This window comes from Neovison vison, chromosome 2, assembly GCF_020171115.1.
Source record: "Neovison vison isolate M4711 chromosome 2, ASM_NN_V1, whole genome shotgun sequence".
In the NCBI taxonomy this organism is placed as follows: Eukaryota; Metazoa; Chordata; class Mammalia; order Carnivora; family Mustelidae; genus Neogale; species Neogale vison.
In genome coordinates this window covers 176401946-176422774 of record NC_058092.1, presented here as the reverse complement: position 1 = coordinate 176422774, position 20829 = coordinate 176401946, and the positions used below count along the sequence as shown (strand labels likewise).

Sequence of the window (20829 nt, the reverse complement as noted above, 5' to 3'; positions counted from 1 at the left end):
ATTTTATTTTATTTGTTTTTGTAATACCTTCTACCTCTGGCCTACTATACTGGTTTTTCCATCTGTAAGTGATATAAAGTGTCATTTAAAAATTATTTCAGTAAAAATTTGAGTTCATTTAAAGAAAAGTGTCAAATAAATAGTGGTACAGGCAGTAGGGAAACGAGGGAACAGAAATCATGAAGGGTGTTTTAGGAAACCCTGACTTCAGTCTCCTCTTCACCTTGGATGCTAGAAAGACCAGAGTTGAATTCATTGGTCATTGATCTCGAGGGTGCCTTCCCAGCTGCATGAATTGCTCCCACAAGTCCAACCCCTGGCTTTATCCTCTCCTTCCTTCCTCTGTCTCCCCTCTGCCTTCCTGCCTTGCTAACCTCCAACTTTCAGAAGAAATTCCTAGAGGTGGGGGGTGGGGGGGAGTGAGAGTAGGGACGACATAATAAAGAACATCTCTTTGCTTTGATAACACATTGACCAAAGAGTGGCAGTAACCCGGGCTACCCACTCCTTAAACGAGGTACAGGGACCGCTCTCAGAAAACCCCCATCTGATTTCCTCTAGTCCTGTGAAGTTTCCTTCTTCAAACTGCGCAGGAACAGCGTTTCCAAAACTGCTTGGACAGCGGATTCTTTGGCCCTCCTCCGTTCCAGCTTAGAGATACTATGACAGCTTGTTCCCATAAGAAGTGTGAGTGAATCAAACTACTTCGCTGGAAAAGCCAGGGAGGAGATGGCACGGATGCGTCCTCCTCCCCCCTCTCAGGCTATGTAGCACCTCGACCCTCACTCCACCCTATCTCTGGGAGTCGGGAAGTTTTGGAGGACACCCTGCGGGGGGTGGGATGGGGTAGATTGCAGGGTTGGAGCCTGGCTCCCGGGATTGAGAAGGAGATGGGCAGCGCCGGGGAATAACGCCCCCGGAGATCCCGGAGGCGCAGCCCCAGAACTCCCCAGCAGTCTAGACAGGCTGGGTTTAGATTCTCCCCTCTTTGAGAGTTGTCAGGAAGTTTGGGGGAGGGGCGAGCCGCTGTCTCCTATTCTCCCTGCTCCGGAGGCTGAGGAGGGACGGCAGCAGCGGCGGGTCTCGAGCTGTCAGGTTCCCGCCCACGGGCGGGCTCCGGGGCTCCCGAGGGGGCCCGCGGGGGCGCAGGCAGGGGTCTGGGGGCCGCGGGCAGAGTGCGCGGGCCGGCATGGAGGGACTGGTCCTGCTCAACAATCTGGCCACGCGGCTGCTGTTCGTGCTGCACTCTCTGGTTGGGGTCTGGCGAGTGACCGAGGTGAAGAAGGAGCCGCGGTACTGGCTGCTCGCGCTGCTCAACCTCTTGCTCTTTCTGGAGACTGGGCTCACCCTCAAGTTCAAGCGCGGCAGAGGCTACAAATGGTGAGCGCACCCCGGGAAAGGGAGGGCGCGCGGAGTCCCTGGGCACTGTTCCCTATGGCATTCGCCTGCAGCCCAAGAGCCAGTCTCCCCGCAGCCCGCCCATTTCTTACTCGGATTCTGACCCTCTTTGTCCTCGCCGGGAGCTTCCAGGGAGCGCGAGATGCTTGCGCATCTCTGGGACACACCGCAGTACCTCAGGGTTCTTCCTGTCCCAGGGCAACACAGGAAAGGCTCAGTCTCTGCCCCGTGTCACCCAGTCCCAGGTTTGGCAACTTGGAAGATGTGAAAAAAAAGAAGGGAAAAGCTTGCCTTCTCTGCAGAAGGTGCTCCAGAGCGGGGGAGTCGTGGGGCAGGGGAGATGTTCATGAGCCCAGCTTCCTGAACTCGGGGTGTGTGGGTGTGCACTCGTTACTCTCTGCCTGCAGGTGGGGGGATGCCTTTCGCTGAGCACAAGCGACTTTTGAAAGAGCTTGTGTGCATAGAACAGTCGCCTAGGGCAAGAAGCTCCTCGAAGCACTTCTGTGCCGCTCTGCATAAGCTTCAGGTGCCGCAGGTTGGTTCCGTGGGAGCTTGGTTAATGGAGGTTCACCTTGTCAGAGAAGGGTTGCCACACTGGTGGAGGGAAGAGCAAGGAAGGTTCAAACTTAACCTCAACCTGCAGGAAGGACAGGCTCTGTGTGATGTTTTATTCCCTCCCGGAAGACTTGACTGGCAATAGAAGAGTTGAGAAAAAGAGTCTCTTGCCATTTACAAAGAGTTTCCACCTCCATCCCTCCACTCCCAGTAGATTTTCATCCAAACTTCTCCAAGCTAGGCTTCTTCCTACATTAATTTTTAAAAAGAGTAAGACTACAGTCACATAAAAATTCAGTAAAATTATACTATACATTAGTTTAAAAAAAACAGTAAGGCAATATTTTCACATATGTCAGTAGTTTTAAAAATACTTAATGCTGGAAGAAAATATTATTAGTCAAATCAAAGAATTACATACACAATGGCATTATATTCAGCCACCAACCATATTAAGGGGGGGGTAAAACCCCCTATCTACAATTTTGCATATTAAACTGCAAAAAAGCTTTGTATTTTGTGACAGTCCAAGGGAGAGAATGTGTTGTTGTGTCTCTTAAGATTATGTGAATCTTGCTTAAATTTTCCACTTTTAAAAATTGCCAGAATTTTCAGAGAAAAAATTATTCAGGTAGAATCCTAATGTAATACAATAAGGATGGAAATGTTACAACCCCTCCCCCCACCCTATTATCAGCTTATTAAGGAGGAGAGATCTGAAGTACTTTCCAATGTGTCCTTTAAAAACCTCAAAAAAATGGTCATTAGCTTCCCCAATAAGCCAATAAGTTAAAAAAACAGAAGGGGAGAAGAATGTTCACCCTGCAGACCATATGAGATTTATTTCATTTTTACTGAGCAGCTTTGCGATGCTAGGGTAGAAAATATCTTCATAGCAGGAGCCTGCAATCTAAGGCTAAAAAGTGTTCCATGGAACGTAGTTCTGTCACCAACCAGCACAGCTTCTGGAAGAAAGGTCAGCCTTAAAAGGGGGACCAACCCAATGGTCCGTGAAATATTCTCCCTTGTGTTCCAAGAGTAGACCAGAGGCCTTCACTCATGTTAAGTCAGAATTTCCAACCAGTTATGTAGAAATACTATAGCCCATTGAAACTTTACCTTCGTGTCTATACCATCATTGGCAGCTGATTACAACTATGAGAGGAAAAATGATTGGGGCGAAAATAGGTGATCAATGTATAGAATTAAATAGGAAACTAGGGACCTATTCGTGTGTAGTGTGGTCTCAAAATCAGAAGGAAAATGGAGCAATGGAGCAATACTTATTTGCTCTGAGGCATTGGGCATATTACTGAACCTCTCTGACCCTCAGTTTCCTCATCTATAAATACTTATAGGTCATTATAAATTAAATGAAATAATATATTTTATGGTTGATGAATAAAAAAGGAATTATTTTTTTAAATACTAGGATTTCTCTCTTTTCTTCTTCTTATTAAAAAATATTATGAGTCAATTGGACACATTTTCTGTCTGTACAAGTCCAACAACTTTACTTGAGGGACTGGCCAATAAACCATTGGCTCAGAATCAAAAAGTAGAAAACATTTCTCATCTTTATTTCAGAGCAGGCCATGATGAGTACTGTATATTTTAACATTTATTGAAAAAATTGTGCTGGCTCAATATCTAGACTAATATTTGAAAATAAGCAAAGAAAATAGTAGATTTGACTTATAAAATTTCAAGAACTGAGTCTTTGTAAATGATCTAAATAAAAATGTGATTAATAATGCTTTGTTCTACTGATATTACTAAATGCTTTGTTCTGCTGAGCCTGAAAATGTGGTCATTTTTGTGGTGGACAAAGCTCACACACTATTGTCAGTAAGTTTGAGGGGGAAAAAATCAGAAGATAGGATGCTGAAAAAATATAGACAATAATCCATGTATAACATGGTAACAATTAAAAAATATTTGATTTGAGACATATTTCATTGCTGGGTCGAAGTTCTCTGAGTAAGGCAAGGCATGACTTCTGTTATTTTTGTGTGATTAAAAAAAACAATTTCCATCAGGAAATCAAGACTGATGAAGTAAAAACAAAAACAAAACAAAACAAAAAAAACCCATGTAAATATGACAGTATCTAGATCTTTCTATAGAAAAAATGTAAATATATAGATTTATGTACAGATCTACATACTGTATACCTTTTGATCCATTGGTCTTATAATCTGGAATCTACCCTATAGAACCCAAGGTGGTCGTATGTAAAGACATACATATGAAAATATTAATTTCCATCTTGTAGTAAGTAAAAAATAAACCTAAAAACAACCTGATTAGCCATCAAAAACTGGTTGAAAATTGTTAATATATCCATACTGTGTATATTTTGTTGGTATTAAAAGTGATGAGCTGGAGTTTAGCTATTGACCTAGAAAGATGCCTATGACATGTTGTCAGGAGAATAAAGTTACAGAATTATGTATACTATGGGTTAATTTTTTTAAAGGACTTGTCAAAGAATTATCCTTTGTATCAGTTGGATACATTATCCATTTACAAGTTAAGAAGAAGAATAAGGTGAAACCTTTCCATACTTAAAATCAATCAACCAGTCAAATAATGCCTGGATGGTAGATGAAGCTCCACACATACAGGAGGCGAACATTTCTTTTCCGGAGCATCAAATCTATGACCCTCATTTAGATTATTCAGGTCTATTCTGAACATTGTGCTTTTTACTAACTTTTACACCTGACCCCACATAAATCAAACCCACAGAAATCATAGAACGATACATTGAGCTATAGAGGAAAATGTGAAAAAAAATTCCTGAAACATAGCACACATATTACACTTGTCAAAAGAATGTTTCTTTAGCTATCCTTTGGAAAGGAAACATGGAACTAGTACTGCTGAGCTCAGCCGTCCAGGGACAGCAACATTACGTCAACACTCATAACTTTCAGTTGGAGAAGTTTAATTTGTTGGAATCCTATAGGATAGAGAGGGTAAGCCAATGACACATCCCTTGTTAAGCCCAATAAATGTGTGCTGGTGTAATTTGCTCACTTTCACCTGGCATTTATTAATTTCACATGAACATTCACTTACATTCGTATACGATGGAGATTAGTATTGCTTGCTTTTTTGTTTTCTTGATTTTATTTTCTATTATCCAGGTAACAGTCTAATAGATCTATGAATTACCATTTAGGTAAAATCAAACACAAGACAATGTTTCTGTTGCTTATTTGCCAATACCAATAAAATATTTCTCAGGAGTAAGAAAAAGGACCAAGATTGTGAAAAGTTTGTGAAAATATCTAGACTAATATTTGAAAATAAGCAAAGAAAATAGTAGATTTGACTTATAAAATTTCAAGAACTGAGTCTTTGTAAATGATCAAAGACTCCTTTCATGAAAGGAGGCAATATCCTCAAATCCTCAACTTAGAAATCTAAGTTGAATTTATTGGCAAAAAATATTCATTAAGCCTTTAGATTTGCTCATCAGAATTTCAAGAATATAAGGTAAATATAATTGAGTTAATAAAAGACCTTACCTACCTGGTCACCTTTCTTCATTATATCTCTTTCCTATTTCCTTTATTGAGCTTAACCAAATGTCTATTTGTTGAATTACCCAATAAGTACATATGATACTATGCTAGACTCTGTGTGAACAGGCAGAAAGAACAGAAAACCAAAATATTTGAGATTTTAAATTTAAGGGTAGCATTCTGATTAAGTGCTCAAATATGTAGGAATAATTATGAATAATTTAGCATTTGTTGATTATCAGGCTCTTTCGTCCTACACAGATTATTCCATGTGATCCTGACAGCAGCTGCACTGATTTTCTGTTTCTCTGTTTTTCCCCATTTTTAGATGAGGAAACTGAGGCACAGAGTTATGAAGTCATTTTATTCACAACTCCTTAGCTGGCAATTGAAGGAGCGGGTTATCAAGAGTCCAACTGTTTAGGGGAGAAGGAATGTGATGAAGTGTATGGGGTGGGGTGAGTAGGGAGAAGGGCCGTCACGGCATTTGAGCTGGAACAGGAGATAATGGGTAAGAGACAGGAGTGCAAAGGCTGTGTAGTTAAAGGATGTCCTGAGGGAGGGGAGTGTAGGAAACCTTGAGCACGTTTCTCTGGAAAGCCTTATCAGTCTTCATTCAACAAACGTATGTGGACTAGCTAATAGGTATTAGACACTGAGTGTCAAGAGTATGGAGGGTGAAAAAAAAACAGGTAAAATTCTTCCCTGAAGGAACTCACGTTTTAGTCCAGGGACTCAGAAAATAAAGAAGTCAATAAGAAACAAGGGAGCTCATATGTAACAAAGAGGGATCTCAACTCTGGAGGCCTAAGTGGTAGCAGTCACAGAGGGATAAAGGAGCAGGGGCAGGGTTCCCACTGGGTGGTTAGAGAAGCCCGGCTGAGACGAGACATCTGAGGATTGTCTGTTTAGAGAGGAGAAGGAGTCAATGTGGGAATAGCCAGGGCGATGAAAAGAGGGAGAGAGAAAGTCCAAGTGTGCCCTGGGACATTTCTGACATACTCCCCAGAAGACAGATAAAACTGCCTTTCTTTTCTCTTCTTCCAGGTCTCTGCTCTTCCCCAGGTCCTTTGCCTCTAAGTGAAAAATTCCTTTTAAATTTTATAATGTTGGGGCGCCTGGGTGGCTCAGTGGGTTAAGCCGCTGCCTTCGGCTCAGGTCATGATCTCAGGGTCCTGGGATCAAGTCCCGCATCAGGCTCTCTGCTCAGCAGGGAGCCTGCTTCCTCCTCTCTCTCTCTGCCTGCCTCTCTGCCTACTTGTAATCTCTCTCTGTCAAATAAATAAATAAAATCTTTAAAAAAAAATAAAATAAATTTTATAATGTTACCATATCTCATTTGAGACACCGTGTGTTGGACAGTGCATGGGTGGCCCCAACTACAAACAGGAAAGACAAATGGGGAGTCAGAAGAGATTCTATCCTAAAAGGATTTCAAATTCAAACCAATTTTGTAACAAAACAAAACAAAAGAAAACAAACAAACAAAACACCTCAGTGTAGTCTGTTCTGAATACTCAATTGTATTTAGAAGGTTCAACAGCAGAAGTGGAAACACAGACTTGACAGAAACCATATGAAGCCTAACCTTGAACAAGTCTTGGGTAGTGTAGGAGAATCTTTGTCATTCTGTAGTATTTGACAATGTGTATCTTCCTTCATCAAAATTGTTTAACCAGCGAGAAAGTTGGGAAATAAAAGCACTCTTGCTGATCTTTTCAGATATCAGGGAGGATGAAATGGAGAGATTTAGAAGGAGACCCTGTGATTTCCATATGGCCATCTTGGGCAATGGAAATTCTCCCAGCAGATAGACTATTTCTCTTATTGTTCGCACTTGCTGTCCAGGTTTCTTGAAATCTCTCTTTAGCTTTTAAGTTATTCTAGAACACTTTCCACTGTGCTTTGGATTTATCAGCCCTGTCTGAAGCATGTACCCAGAGTTTTATAATACTCATTGTCTTCGCAGGTTGCGTGTATGTGTTTTATATCCTGAGCCTTGAGTTCAATGCACAAGGTTTGCATCTGTTTTGGAAGCACACATTGAATGTTATCAGCAAATGATTTTGTTTTTAGTGATCTGACTCACGGTTTAGGAAGAAGAGTCTTACCTTAACTCGAATTAGTAAAATGCTTCACTCCTAAGAAACTGTCATATTTTCTTCTTTTATTTTGCAATGGACTTGGGATCAAAGCAATAATTATGTCTGCATTTAGAATGGGAACCCCAGGAAACCGAACTATTAAGTGATGTCCATGCTTTTTTCAAGAGTATGTTCAACATAGACATTTAGAACTAAAAATTAAGGTTCTAGTATTTTGTAACTTCTTATACTTGACAGAGAGAAAAACAAAGTGCAAATTGATGTGGGCAGCTCCCATCAGCTGGTATAAATATATCCTTCCTCCTCAATTTCATGCATTTCTCCTTCTCATGCAGTGCCATTATTTGCATACGGCATCAGGACAAATCTGAATAGTTTAACTTCTTTTCCAACAATGGAAAATTCACCTTTCACTCAAGGTCACTTCACTTCTCCTCATGTGCATGACATGACCCTCATTACTCCAGAAATTTCTCTGGAGTACAGGTATCAGAAGGGTGAGACTTAGGGGATATAAGTTTTGTTTAAAAAAAAAAAAACACTGTATTTTTTTTTCTTTTTAAATAGCTTTATTGAGATACAATTCACATATCACCCAGTATACCCTATACCTTAAATAAGGTATACAATTAAAAAAATATATATACAATTAAACTTTTTTTATCATTGGTTTTTTTTTTAATTTCTTTTCAATGTAACAGTATTCATTGTTTTTGCACCAGGTGGTGGGTATTAAGGAGGGCACGTATTGCATGGAGCACTGGGTGTGGTGCAAAAAACAGTGTTTTGTTTTTAAACAAAACAGGGGTTTTTATATGCAGGTGTTGAAAATTGAACTTTCTTTGAAAGTCACATTGAAGTGATATTAAGGACACACAGATTGTTAATATAAAATGCCAGGGTGGGGTTGATTTGGTTTCTTTTCTCTGAATACAAACCTACAGTAATTGTTTAGAGAAGAGTGTTGTATTTTATCTTCAGTTTGTCCGACTGATTTTTAAAAGACCGTGGATATATAACTGACTTAATGTTGTATGCTTATTAGAATAAAAATTAGTATTCTTTAGGGGGAGGAGTCCTCTCTACTATCAGCCTTGCTGCCAGTCCTGGTCGGGTCCTTCCAGTATTCCTTTGCTTTTGTAGGTCCCTGATTGAGCTTCCTGTCTCACACACCTGTTTTAATCTGCCTCGAACAGTCTCCTAATAAATTGGCTGTGCCATTTTCTGACAGTCCGTTCATAGTAGTGATGAGCATGATGATGAAGGTGATGGTGATGGTGACAATGGGGGTGGAAACTGTTATCAGTTACTGAGTACTGACAGTGCTCCAAGCCTGCTTCCCATCCATTATGTCAGTGATCCTCACGAGGACCCTAGATGAGAGCTTTACTCTTTATTACCATTTGATGAGAAGGATGCTGCTGCTTAGCAAGGCTCCACCTCTTGTCTAAGGTCACAACTAATTATAATAAATCACAGAACAATTCCCAGCATCTGGTTAGTGCTCCCATTTATTTACTTTTTTTTTTTTTCTGTTTGCATGTTTTATTTCAATTTCAGAAAGTGCGTTATAAAAGAGAAGGGAGAGAGCGCTCACATTTATTGAGCCGGGAACATACATGGCCCACATTACCTCATTCGATCCTCGCTAGAGCCCTGGAGGCACTATTCTTGCTTCTACCTGCGCAGAAGGAAGCAAAGGCTCAGAGGCATCCTCATCCCAGCTCTGAACACCATCAGCTGATTTCTTGTGCTCTGCATTCAATAAGCAGACTGGGTTTTGTCTGTGGAAAATACAACTACATAGATTTTTAGGATCAAGGATTCCCGATAGCGGGAAAAGGGTCAAAGTATTTTGTCTTTTTCAAAATTGGGGTGACTTGAAAATGAGCAGTGGGATAATTTTGCTTAGAACGGAATGTAGAGGAGTCCAGGCTACACATGGACATGGCTCAGAGACACTCTTGCACAAGTAGACATGCTTGGAAAACCAACACAAGATGTAAAACAAAACAGAAGAGGGGGAAAATCCTCGAGCGCCTGTATTTTTGTTCCTAAGGTGAAGAAATAAGCTCTTCTACAGAACAAGTAAATACCACTTTCTTTTACAGAATGAAATGAGTTACAGCATTACATAAATAACATCCATCATGCATTTTATCCTCTCAGAGACCATTAAAATTCCTGTAGTCATTAGCACTTAGGTTCACTTAATCATTAAACAATCAGTTATTGTACTAAGTGCTATAATGATGTTCTTGAAGGAATATAAAATACATGCAGTTATATGAGAACAGGAAAAAAACCACACCCTGAAGAACCAAATAATTTTCCACAAATTAAGTCCAAGACTGAAGAATGTTTGCAGAATAAAGATACAATCATTACAGTAGGCTTGTTAGACAAGGGAAACTTCTCAGGTAAGTGATTTATGTACTGGCCTTTGTAATAGCTGGGGGTTTTACAAGAGTGCAGGAAAGAGAGAAAGGTTTTTCAGGTTGGGGGGATATCATGACGGCAGCTCTTAGGGTTTTAGTTGGAACCAATTCATTTAAGAAGATGTTGTGATTTTCTTTGCCTCAGAAATTTTACAAGAGAAATAGTACATAGATCTTAAAATTGATGCATATTTTGTTCCTATAAATTGTTTAGTCATACTGAAGCATACTGCTGAGTTTTGAATGTGAACAGCTTCAAATTTAATAAAACTTATTCTTGCTTTAAATATACTTTGGGAAATTTTTTTTTTCCCAATACTATTTTTTTTTCCAATTTATTTATTTTCAGAAAAACAGTATTCATTATTTTTTCACCACACCCAGTGCTCCATGCAAGCCGTACCCTCTATAATACCCACCACCTGGTACCCCAACCTCCCACCCCCCTGCCACTTCAAACCCCTCAGACTGTTTTTCAGAGTCCATAGTCTCTCATGGTTCATCTCCCCTTCCAATTTACCCAAAAGCACATACCCTCCCCAATGTCCATAACCTTCCCCCCTTCTCCCAACCCCCCTCCCCCCAGCAACCCACATTTTGTTTCGTGAGATTAAGAGTCACTTATGGTTTGTCTCCCTCCCTATCCCATCTTGTTTCATGGATTCTTCTCCTACCCACTTAAGCCCCCATGTTGCATCACCACTCCCTCATATCAGGGAGGTCATATGATAGTTGTCTTTCTCCGCTTGACTTATTTCGCTAAGCATGATACGCTCTAGTTCCATCCATGTTGTCGCAAATGGCAAGATTTCGTTTCTTTTGATGGCTGCATAGTATTCCATTGTGTATATATACCACATCTTCTTGATCCATTCATCTGTTGATGGACATCTAGGTTCTTTCCATAGTTTGGCTATTGTGGACATTGCTGCTATAAACATTCGGGTGCACGTGCCCCTTTGGATCACTACGTTTGTATCTTTAGGGTAAATTCCCAGTAGTGCAATTGCTGGGTCATAGGGCAGTTCTATTTTCAACATTTTGAGGAACCTCCATGCTGTTTTCCAGAGTGGTTGCACCAGCTTGCATTCCCACCAACAGTGTAGGAGGGTTCCCCTTTCTCCGCATCCTCGCCAGCATCTGTCATTTCCTGACTTGTTGATTTTAGCCATTCTGACTGGTGTGAGGTGATATCTCATTGTGGTTTTGATTTGTATTTCCCTGATGCCGAGTGATATGGAGCACTTTTTCATGTGTCTGTTGGCCATCTGGATGTCTTCTTTGTAGAAACGTCTGTTCATGTCCTCTGCCCATTTCTTGATTGGATTATTTGTTCTTTGGGTGTTGAGTTTGTTAAGTTCTTTATAGATTTTGGACACTAGTCCTTTATCTGATATGTCGTTTGCAAATATCTTCTCCCATTCTGTCAGTTGTCTTTTGGTTTTGTTAACTGTTTCCTTTGCTGTGCAAAAGCTTTTGATTTTGATGAAATCACAAAAGTTCATTTTTGCCCTTGCTTCCCTTGCCTTTGGCGATGTTCCTAGGAAGATGTTGCTGCGGCTGAGGTCGAAGAGGTTGCTGCCTGTGTTCTCCTCAAGGATTTTGATGGATTCCTTTCTCACATTGAGGTCCTTCATCCATTTTGAATCTATTTTCGTGTGTGGTGTAAGGAAATGGTCCAATTTCATTTTTCTGCACGTGGCTGTCCAATTTTCCCAACACCATTTATTGAAGAGGCTGTCTTTTTTCCATTGGACATTCTTTCCTGCTTTGTCGAAGATTAGTTGACCATAGAGTTGAGGGTCTATTTCTGGGCTCTCTATTCTGTTCCATTGATCTATGTGTCTGTTTTTGTGCCAGTACCATGCTGTCTTGATGATGACAGCTTTGTAATAAAGCTTGAAGTCCGGAATTGTGATGCCACCAACTTTGGCTTTCTTTTTCAATATCCCTTTGGCTATTCGAGGTCTTTTCTGGTTCCATATAAATTTTAAAATTATTTGTTCCATTTCTTTGAAAAAGATGGATGGTACTTTGATAGGAATTGCATTAAATGTGTAGATTGCTTTAGGTAGCATAGACATTTTCACAATATTTATTCTTCCAATCCAGGAGCATGGAACATTTTTCCATTTCTTTGTGTCTTCCTCAATTTCTTTCATGAGTACTTTATAGTTTTCTGAGTATAGATTCTGTGCCTCTTTGGTTAGGTTTATTCCTAGGTATCTTATTGTTTGATTAAGGGATTGACTCCTTAATTTCTCTTTCTTCTGTCTTGTTGTTGGTGTAGAGAAATGCAACTGATTTCTGTGCATTGATCTTATATCCTGACACTTTACTGAATTCCTGTATAAGTTCTAGCAGTTTTGGAGTGGAGTCTTTTGGGTTTTCCACATAGAGTATCATATCATCTGCGAAGAGTGATAATTTGACTTCTTCTTTGCCGATTTGGATGCCTTTAATTTCCTTTTGTTGTCTGATTGCTGAGGCTAGGACTTCTAGTACTATGTTGAATAGCAGTGGTGATAATGGACATCCCTGCCGTGTTCCTGACCTTAGTGGAAAAGCTTTCAGTTTTTCTCCATTGAGAATGATATTTGCAGTGGGTTTTTCATAGATGGCTTTGATGATATTGAGGTATGTGCCCTCTATCCCTACACTTTGAAGGGTTTTGATCAGGAAGGGATGCTGTACTTTGTCAAATGCTTTTTCAGCATCTATTGAGAGTATCATATGGTTCTTGTTCTTTCTTTTATTGATGTGTTGTATCACATTGACTGATTTGCGGATGTTGAACCAACCTTGCAGCCCTGGAATAAATCCCACTTGGTCGTGGTGAATAATCCTTTTAATGTACTGTTGAATCCTATTGGCTAGTATTTTGGTGAGAATTTTTGCGTCTGTGTTCATCAAGGATATTGGTCTATAGCTCTCTTTTTTGATGGGATCCTTGTCTGGTTTTGGGATCAAGGTGATGCTGGCCTCATAAAATGAGTTTGGGAGTTTTCCTTCCATTTCTATTTTTTGGATCAGTTTCAGGAGAATAGGAATTAGTTCCTCTTTAAATGTTTGGTAGAATTCCCCCGGGAAGCCATCTGGCCCTGGGCTTTTGTTTGTTTGGAGATTTTTAATGACTGTTTCAATCTCCTTACTGGTTATGGGTCTGTTCAGGCTTTCTATTTCTTCCTGGTTCAATTTTGGTAGTTTATATGTTTCTAGGAATGCATCCATTTCTTCCAGATTGTCAAATTTGTTGGTGTAGAGCTGCTCATAGTATGTTCTTATAATAGTTTGTATTTCTTTGGTGTTAGTTGTGATCTCTCCTCTTTCATTCATGATTTTATTTATTTGGGTCCTTTCTCTTTTCTTTTTGATAAGTCTGGCCAAGGGTTTATCAATTTTATTAATTCTTTCAAAGAACCAGCTCCTAGTTTGGTTGATTTGTTCTATTGTTTTTTTGGTTTCTATTTCATTGATTTCTGCTCTGATCTTTATGATTTCTCTTCTCCTGCTGGGCTTAGGGTTTCTTTCTTGTTCTTTCTCCAGCTCCTTTAGGTGTAGGGTTAGGTTGTGTACCTGAGACCTTTCTTGTTTCTTGAGAAAAGCTTGTACTGCTATATATTTTCCTCTCAGGACTGCCTTTGTTGTGTCCCACAGATTTTGAACCGTTGTATTTTCATTATCATTTGTTTCCATGATTTTTTTCAATTCTTCTTTAATTTCCCAGTTGACCCATTCATTCTTTAGAAGGATGCTGTTTAGTCTCCATGTATTTATGTTCTTTCCAAACTTCCTCTTGTGGTTGAGTTCTAGCTTCAGAGCATTGTGGTCTGAAAATATGCAGGGAATGATCCCAATCTTTTGATACCGGTTGAGTCCTGATTTAGGACCGAGGATGTGATCTATTCTGGAGAATGTTCCATGTGCACTAGAGAAGAATGTGTATTCTGTTGCTTTGGGATGAAATGTTCTGAATATATCTGTGATGTCCATCTCATCCAGTGTATCATTTAAGGCCTTTATTTCCCTGTTGATCTTTTGCTTGGATGATCTGTCCATTTCAGTGAGGGGAGTGTTAAAGTCCCCTACTATTATTGTATTATTGTTGATGTGTTTCTTTGATTTTGTTATTAATTGGTTTATATAGTTTGCTGCTCCCACGTTGGGGGCATAGATATTTAAAATTGTTACATCTTCTTGTTGGACAGACCCTTTGAGTATGATATAGTGTCCTTCCTCATCTCTTATTATAGTCTTTGGCTTAAAATCTAATTGATCTGATATAAGGATTGCCACTCCTGCTTTTTTCTGATGTCCATTAGCATGGTAAATTCTTTTCCACCCCCTCACTTTAAGTCTGGAGGTGTCTTCGGGTTTAAAATGAGTTTCTTGGAGGCAACATATAGATGGGTTTTGTTTTTTTATCCATTCTGATACCCTGTGTTTTGATTGGGGCATTTAGCCCATTAACATTCAGGGTAACTATTGAGAGATATGATTTTAGTGCCATTGTATTGCCTGTAAGGTGACTGTTACTGTATATTGTCTCTGTTCCTTTCTGATCTACCACTTGTAGGCTCTCTCTTTGCTTAGAGGACCCCTTTCAGTATTTCCTGTAGAGCTGGTTTGGTGTTTGCAAATTCTTTCAGTTTTTGTTTGTCCTGGAAGCTTTTAATCTCTCCTTCTATTATCAATGATAGCCTAGCTGGATATAGTATTCTTGGCTGCATGTTTTTCTCGTTTAGTGCTCTGAAAATGTCATGCCAGCTCTTTCTGGCCTGCCAGGTCTCTGTGGATAAGTCAGCTGCCAATCTAATACTTTTACCATTGTATGTTACAGACTTCTTTTCCCGGGCTGCTTTCAGGATTTTCTCTTTGTCACTAAGGCTTGTAAATTTTACTATTAGGTGACGGGGTGTGGGCCTATTCTTATTGATTTTGAGGGGCGTTCTCTGAACCTCCTGAATTTTGATGCTTGTTCCCTTTGCCATATTGGGGAAATTCTCCCCAATAATTCTCTCCAGTATACCTTCTGCTCCCCTCTCTCTTTCTTCTTCTTCTGGAATCCCAATTATTCTAATGTTGTTTCGTCTTATGGTGTCACTTATCTCTCGAATTCTCCCCTCATGGTCCAGTAGCTGTTTGTCCCTCTTTTGCTCAGCTTCTTTATTCTCTGTCATTTGGTCTTCTATATCGCTAATTCTTTCTTCTGCCTCATTTATCCTAGCAGTGAGAGCCTCCATTTTTGATTGAACTTCATTAATAGCTTTTTTGATTTCAACTTGGTTAGATTTTAGTTCTTTTATTTCTCCAGAAAGGGCTTTTATATCTCTGGAGATGGTTTCTCTAATATCTTCCATGCCTTTTTCAAGCCCGGCTATAACCTTGAGAATTGTCATTTTGAACTCTAGATCTGACATATTACCAATGTCTGTATTGATTAGGTCCCTAGCCTTCGGTACTGCCTCTTGTTCTTTTTTTTGTTGTGAATTTTTCCGCCTTGTCATTTTGTCCAGCTAAGAGTATATGAAGGAGCAAGTAAAATACTAAAAGGGTGGCAACAATCCCAGGAAAATATGCTTTAACCAAATCAGAAGAGATCCCAAATCGTGAGGGGGGATTTCTCCCCCTCACGATTGGGTGAGGGATCTCCTCTGATTGGGATCTCCTTTGATTGGGATCTCCCAATCTCTTCTGATTGGGATCTCCCAATCTCTTCTGATTGGGATCTCTTCTGATTTGGGGATAAAAAGAGGTTCAAAAAGAAAGAAAGAAAAAAAAGAAAAAAGAATTAAAAAAAAGATTGAATTAAAAATTCAATCAAGAATTTAAAAAAGAATTAAGAAAAAAAAGATTGAAGAGATTAGGATCTCTTCTGATTTGGGGATAAAAAAAGGTTCAAAAAGAAAGAAAGAAAAAAAAGAAAAAAAAGAATTAAAAAAAAAAGAAAATGAATAAACAAAAGTATAAAAAAGAAAAATATATATATATTAGATAATCTAGTTAAAAAACATTAAAAAAGAAAAGGGTAAAAGTTATAAAAAATTTTAGCAGAAGAAGAGAAAAAAAATGAAAAAGAAAAAAATTAAATTAACTGCAAGACTGAAAAATCACAGGCAGAAAGCCATGAGTTCCGTGGTTTGTTTTCTCCTCCTCTGGAATTCTGCTGCTCTCTCCTTGGTATTGAAACTGCACTCCTTGGTATGTGAACTTGGTCTTGGCTGGATTTCTTGTTGATCTTCTGGGGGAGGGGCCTGGTGTAGTGATTCTCAAGTGTCTTTGCCCCAGGCGGAATTACACCGCCCTTACCAGGGGCCGGGCTGAGTGATCTGCTCGGCTTTGCTTTCAGGAGCTTTTGTTCCCTGAGCGCTTTCCGTAGAGTTCCGGAGGACGGGAATACAAATGGCGGCCTCCTGGTCTCCGGCCCGGAGGAGCCGAGAGCCCGGGGCCCCGCTCCCCAGTGCGCCCTCAGCGAACAGCTCCCAGTAACTCGCATCTGCCCAACCTCCCGCCGCGCTCCGAGCTCACCGAGCTTGCAACCAGTTCAAGGCAACTCCAAGCTGCGAGCTTACTGTCGGCTCTGTCTCTGCAGCCGGGTTTCCCGTTCCGCAAGTTCTGCGACACTCAGACACCCCCGATCCTTCTGTGACCCCGCAGGACCTGAGGTCACGCCGACCCCGTGTGGGCTTCGCCCCGGTTTAGCCTCCGGAGCGATGTCCCTCAGCGGAACAGACTTTTAAAAGTCCTGATTTTGTGCTCCATTGCTCCGCCGCTTGCCGGGAGCCGGCCCCTCCCCCCGGGGTCTATCTTCCCGTCGCTTTGGATTCACTTCTCCGCCAGTCCTACCTTTCAGAAAGTGGTTGTTTTTCTGTTTCTAGAATTGCTGTTCTTCTCTTCGATCTGCCGATGGATTTGCAGGTGTTTGCAATCTTTAGATAAGCTCTCTAGCTGATCTCCTGCTAGCTGAGGTAGTCTCAGCCTGCTACTTCTCCTCCATCTTGACTCCTCCCCACTTTGGGAAATTTTTAAAAAACATTTTATTTATTTATTTATTTGACAGATCACAAGTAGGCAGAGAAGCAGGCAGAGAGAGAGAGGGAAGCAGGCTCCCTGCTGAGCAGAGAGCCCGATGCAGGGCTCGATCCCAGGACCCCGGGATCATGACCTGAGCCAAAGGCAGAGGCTTTAACCCACTGGGCCACCCAGGCACCCCTACTTTGGGAAATTTTTTTTTTTTTTTTTTTTAATTTGACAGAGAGAGATCACAAGTAGACAGAGAGGCAGGCAGAGAGAGAGGTAGAGGGAAGCAGGCTCACTGCTGAGCAAAGAGCCCGATGCGGGACTCGATCCCAGAACACTGAGATCATGACCTGAGCCGAAGGCAGCGGCTTAACCCACTGAGCCACCCAGGCGCCCCTTTTGGGAAATTTTTAAGTGAAGAATCTATTACTAATTTTGCCACCAGTTTATATCATAATTTGGGAATATGACTTTATTAGAAAAACAACTGGCAATAGCAGTGAAAATTACAATGAAGAGCCCTACTATTCACCTCCAGAAGTATTCTCTTGGCAAAACCAAATGTAGGCGTTTGTGAAGGGCTTTCACAGCATAAAGAAGGGGCATTCCCAGCCCACATGAAATTCCTCCAGTCTCCTGTGATCTTGTACTTCACCTGTTCTCCCAGAAGATCATGGAGAACACAAACCAATCATCTGATTTGGGTACCAATTAAATCATGCTCAGCGCTTACTCAGTTTTCCTTTCGGAGGGAGCTCTCATGAGCTTACGGCCCGTTGGTGTGGCCTCCTCCCCTGCCTAACGGGCAAACACAGGCAAAGGCTGTGGGAGGGTGAGCTGCTTAAGAAGACAGACGGGGGGTATCTGGGGTTGGATCCGTGTCTTCCCATGTGTGCAGGGTTCTGTGTTCTGCAAGACTATCTTCAGCTGTGTGTGGAGGGTGTCATGCCGGTTGCTCTTCCCAGCGTGGACAGACACCAAGCCGCTGCTGAACAGCCCAGAGGGAAATCGCGGATGTTAAGGCCCACTTAGACAAAGTAGTCTGTGTGAAAGGAGAACAGACAATCCTTAAACAGTTAGACACCGTTTGGGGGCTCATGAAAGGGTATCTTGACCTAGTTTCTTGATTCCATGAAAATAGGCCTATTATTATAAAGTGCTCTGGAAATTTTATTGAGGACACTCAAAGCAGTTTAATATGAGACTGTGAAACTTGGGTCTAGTATCCTTACAACTCCAGTATGCCTTTCTACCTTAGGAAATACTGAGGAATGAAGTGCAAATAAAATCGTGATCCACACCGAAGTAATCTTGGAACCGTAGTTTTGTTTCTCTTAAATATTATCTATTTTCAGATCTATGCGTATGGTTAGAAGACTAGAATCCTCACTGTTCGCAGAGAGCAAAGCCATACAGGGTAGTGGGGATATTATGGTTAATTTTTCTATTTGCTGATATATATTATAATACATTTCTAAAAGGAACAAAGTTTACTTCCCAATAAGAAAATGGTAACTGTCATTTTTTGAAAAAAGAAAATGGAACCCTAACTTTAGACTAATGATGAGATAAAGTAAATAAGATGTCTTGTAGGGCTAAACTGCTAAATGTCATGACATAATCATTTTGTAAAGAACACTGTAATTTGTTGAAATGACAACTTTGTATGATTAATATTTTATTTTTGGATGAAACAAACAAAAAAAAAAATGAGGATAGTTCTTTAAGAGCACAGGGCAGTGTCTAGCAGGTAGCAAGACCTTTAACACATTTGATTAGTAAACAAATGAGTACATAAACAAATGGATAAAAAAATCCTTTAAGAGGTTGCTCCTGCCATGTACTTCAGAGAAAACTGGTGGGTTGGATAAGGGCTTTGGTGTAAAAACCAAAACAAGGGGTGCCTGGGTGGCTCAGTTGTTTAAGCACCTGCCTTTGGCTCAGGTTATGATCTCAGGGTCCTGGCATCAAGTCCTTCATCAGGCTCTCTGCTCAGTGGGGAGACTGCTTCTCCCTCTCTCTGTCTATAGCTCTTTGTGTGTGTGCACTCTCTCTATCAAATAAATAAATACAGTCTTTAAAAAACTTTATAAATAAATGAATAACAAAACAAAAACACCAAACTTCTTGGAAAGAAAGAGTATCTTTTGAAAGGTTTTAATTACCTTTTGTCTTCTGACAGGATAGTGGTAATTTGTATCATAGTATATTTGAGCCTCTAAGGCCAAATAGCTCATTAGTAATAAGGTGTTACACATTTTCTAAAAATTTCCCACTTGAACGTGTCTTATGAATTTATCATGTTTATCAGTTTTTGTTAGCTTATTAATAAATAGTATATCTCATTTTCATAAACAAGTATCCAGAAAACTAATTTATTTCTGGATTGGCTAGCCCCCTCTATGGTTGTAGACTTTATACAAAATGCTTGGCATTTACTTACTTCTGATGCTGTTAACATAAAGTTTAGAGTAAAATTGTTTTGTAGCTGTTAAGAAAAGGCATGCAATCTGATTAATTACACAGAAAAAGGTAGGATCAGGTATAGTTTTTAATTTTTAGAGTTCAGATTCTCCTGAATCTGAATGAGACTCAGAGTCTCAGTTTCCAGATTCTGAAACTGAATTGCACAGACAACACATGATCAAGAATCAACTAAAAAGTAATGACTGGAATGTCACCTTGGAATATTAAATCTTTCATAGTAGCAAAACAATATTAAATTCATGTAAGAACAGAATAATTAGTTTCCCTCAAAAAACTTTTGATAAGAATCAACTAATGTGATCTATCAGGAAGAGGTTGCTAGTCAAACAAGCAACAGAGTGTCAAGAAAATAGAAATTTTAAATCAACCAGGACCTCACCATGTCAACAAATATTTGTGGAGAACACACAGCCAAGTACTGTGGGAGACACTGAGGATATAAGGATGAACACACAACTTTGGTGCTTATACTACTTACAGCTGCTGAGAGACAGTTAAGTGCCAGCAAACACTCACACATGTGCACATATATAATTTTAAATTTCGAAGATCTATAGGGTAATAATGAAGAATTCTATAGGACAAGTATAACAAGGAGATCTAATTTAGACTGGAGGACCAGGAAAGTTCTTCCACAGGGTCTCATACACCTGACATGAACCAGGAGAAGGAAATAGTCAGGTGAAGAGTGGGGTAAAGAGATGTTTCAAGAGAGAAACACATGTGTGAAGTCCTGAGTTAGGAAGGTACGTAGGTTTTCTCCGGAACTGAATGAAAAACAATGTTATGGGAGCACAGCAAAGCCCAAGAGGTAGGCAGGGCCCTGACTGTGCAGCATTCTGTAGGCCATTGTGGGCAAGTGACCCGTGCAAACCATGACTGGATGACAGGATTGGCCTTCATATCAAATGTGAAGTTAAAGATAATGATGTCTTTAGCAGTGCAAACAATTTCCTCTGATTCAAGAGGTCTTAAACAGGTTTCATTTGGGGAATTATAGTTTGACAATAGGATTGATTGTGAGTTATTTGAAGAAACAGCCTTCTAACCTGGCATCCTCTGGTCCTCTTTAGGTGTAGGTCTTGAATATGTAGCTATGAGTTTACTTGCAGAGCTGAGCCTAGGTAAGGCAGCAATGTGCATGTGTTGAGCCATACACTATCAGGCCCATAACACACACTCTGTCTTCTCATCCTCACAACCATCCTATGACCTGGATATTTTATCTCTGTTCTATAGATGAGGACATTGACCCATAGGGAAGGTAGCAAATCTCCACTACCTTGGAAGATG

The 20829-nt window shown here is 40.3% G+C and overlaps 1 protein-coding gene across 1 annotated transcript in view; it reads left to right on the top strand.

The window, feature by feature from the left end:
* The first annotated feature begins 994 nt into the window (after window positions 1–994).
* The window catches only part of TMEM26 (transmembrane protein 26), a 53686-nt gene continuing 33851 nt past the window's right edge, over window positions 995–20829 (top strand). The window contains exon 1 of the mRNA XM_044239591.1: window positions 995–1380. Within this exon, the coding sequence (XP_044095526.1) occupies window positions 1190–1380 (191 nt within the window). The 5' untranslated portion in view covers window positions 995–1189. The remainder of the gene's footprint in view (window positions 1381–20829) is intronic.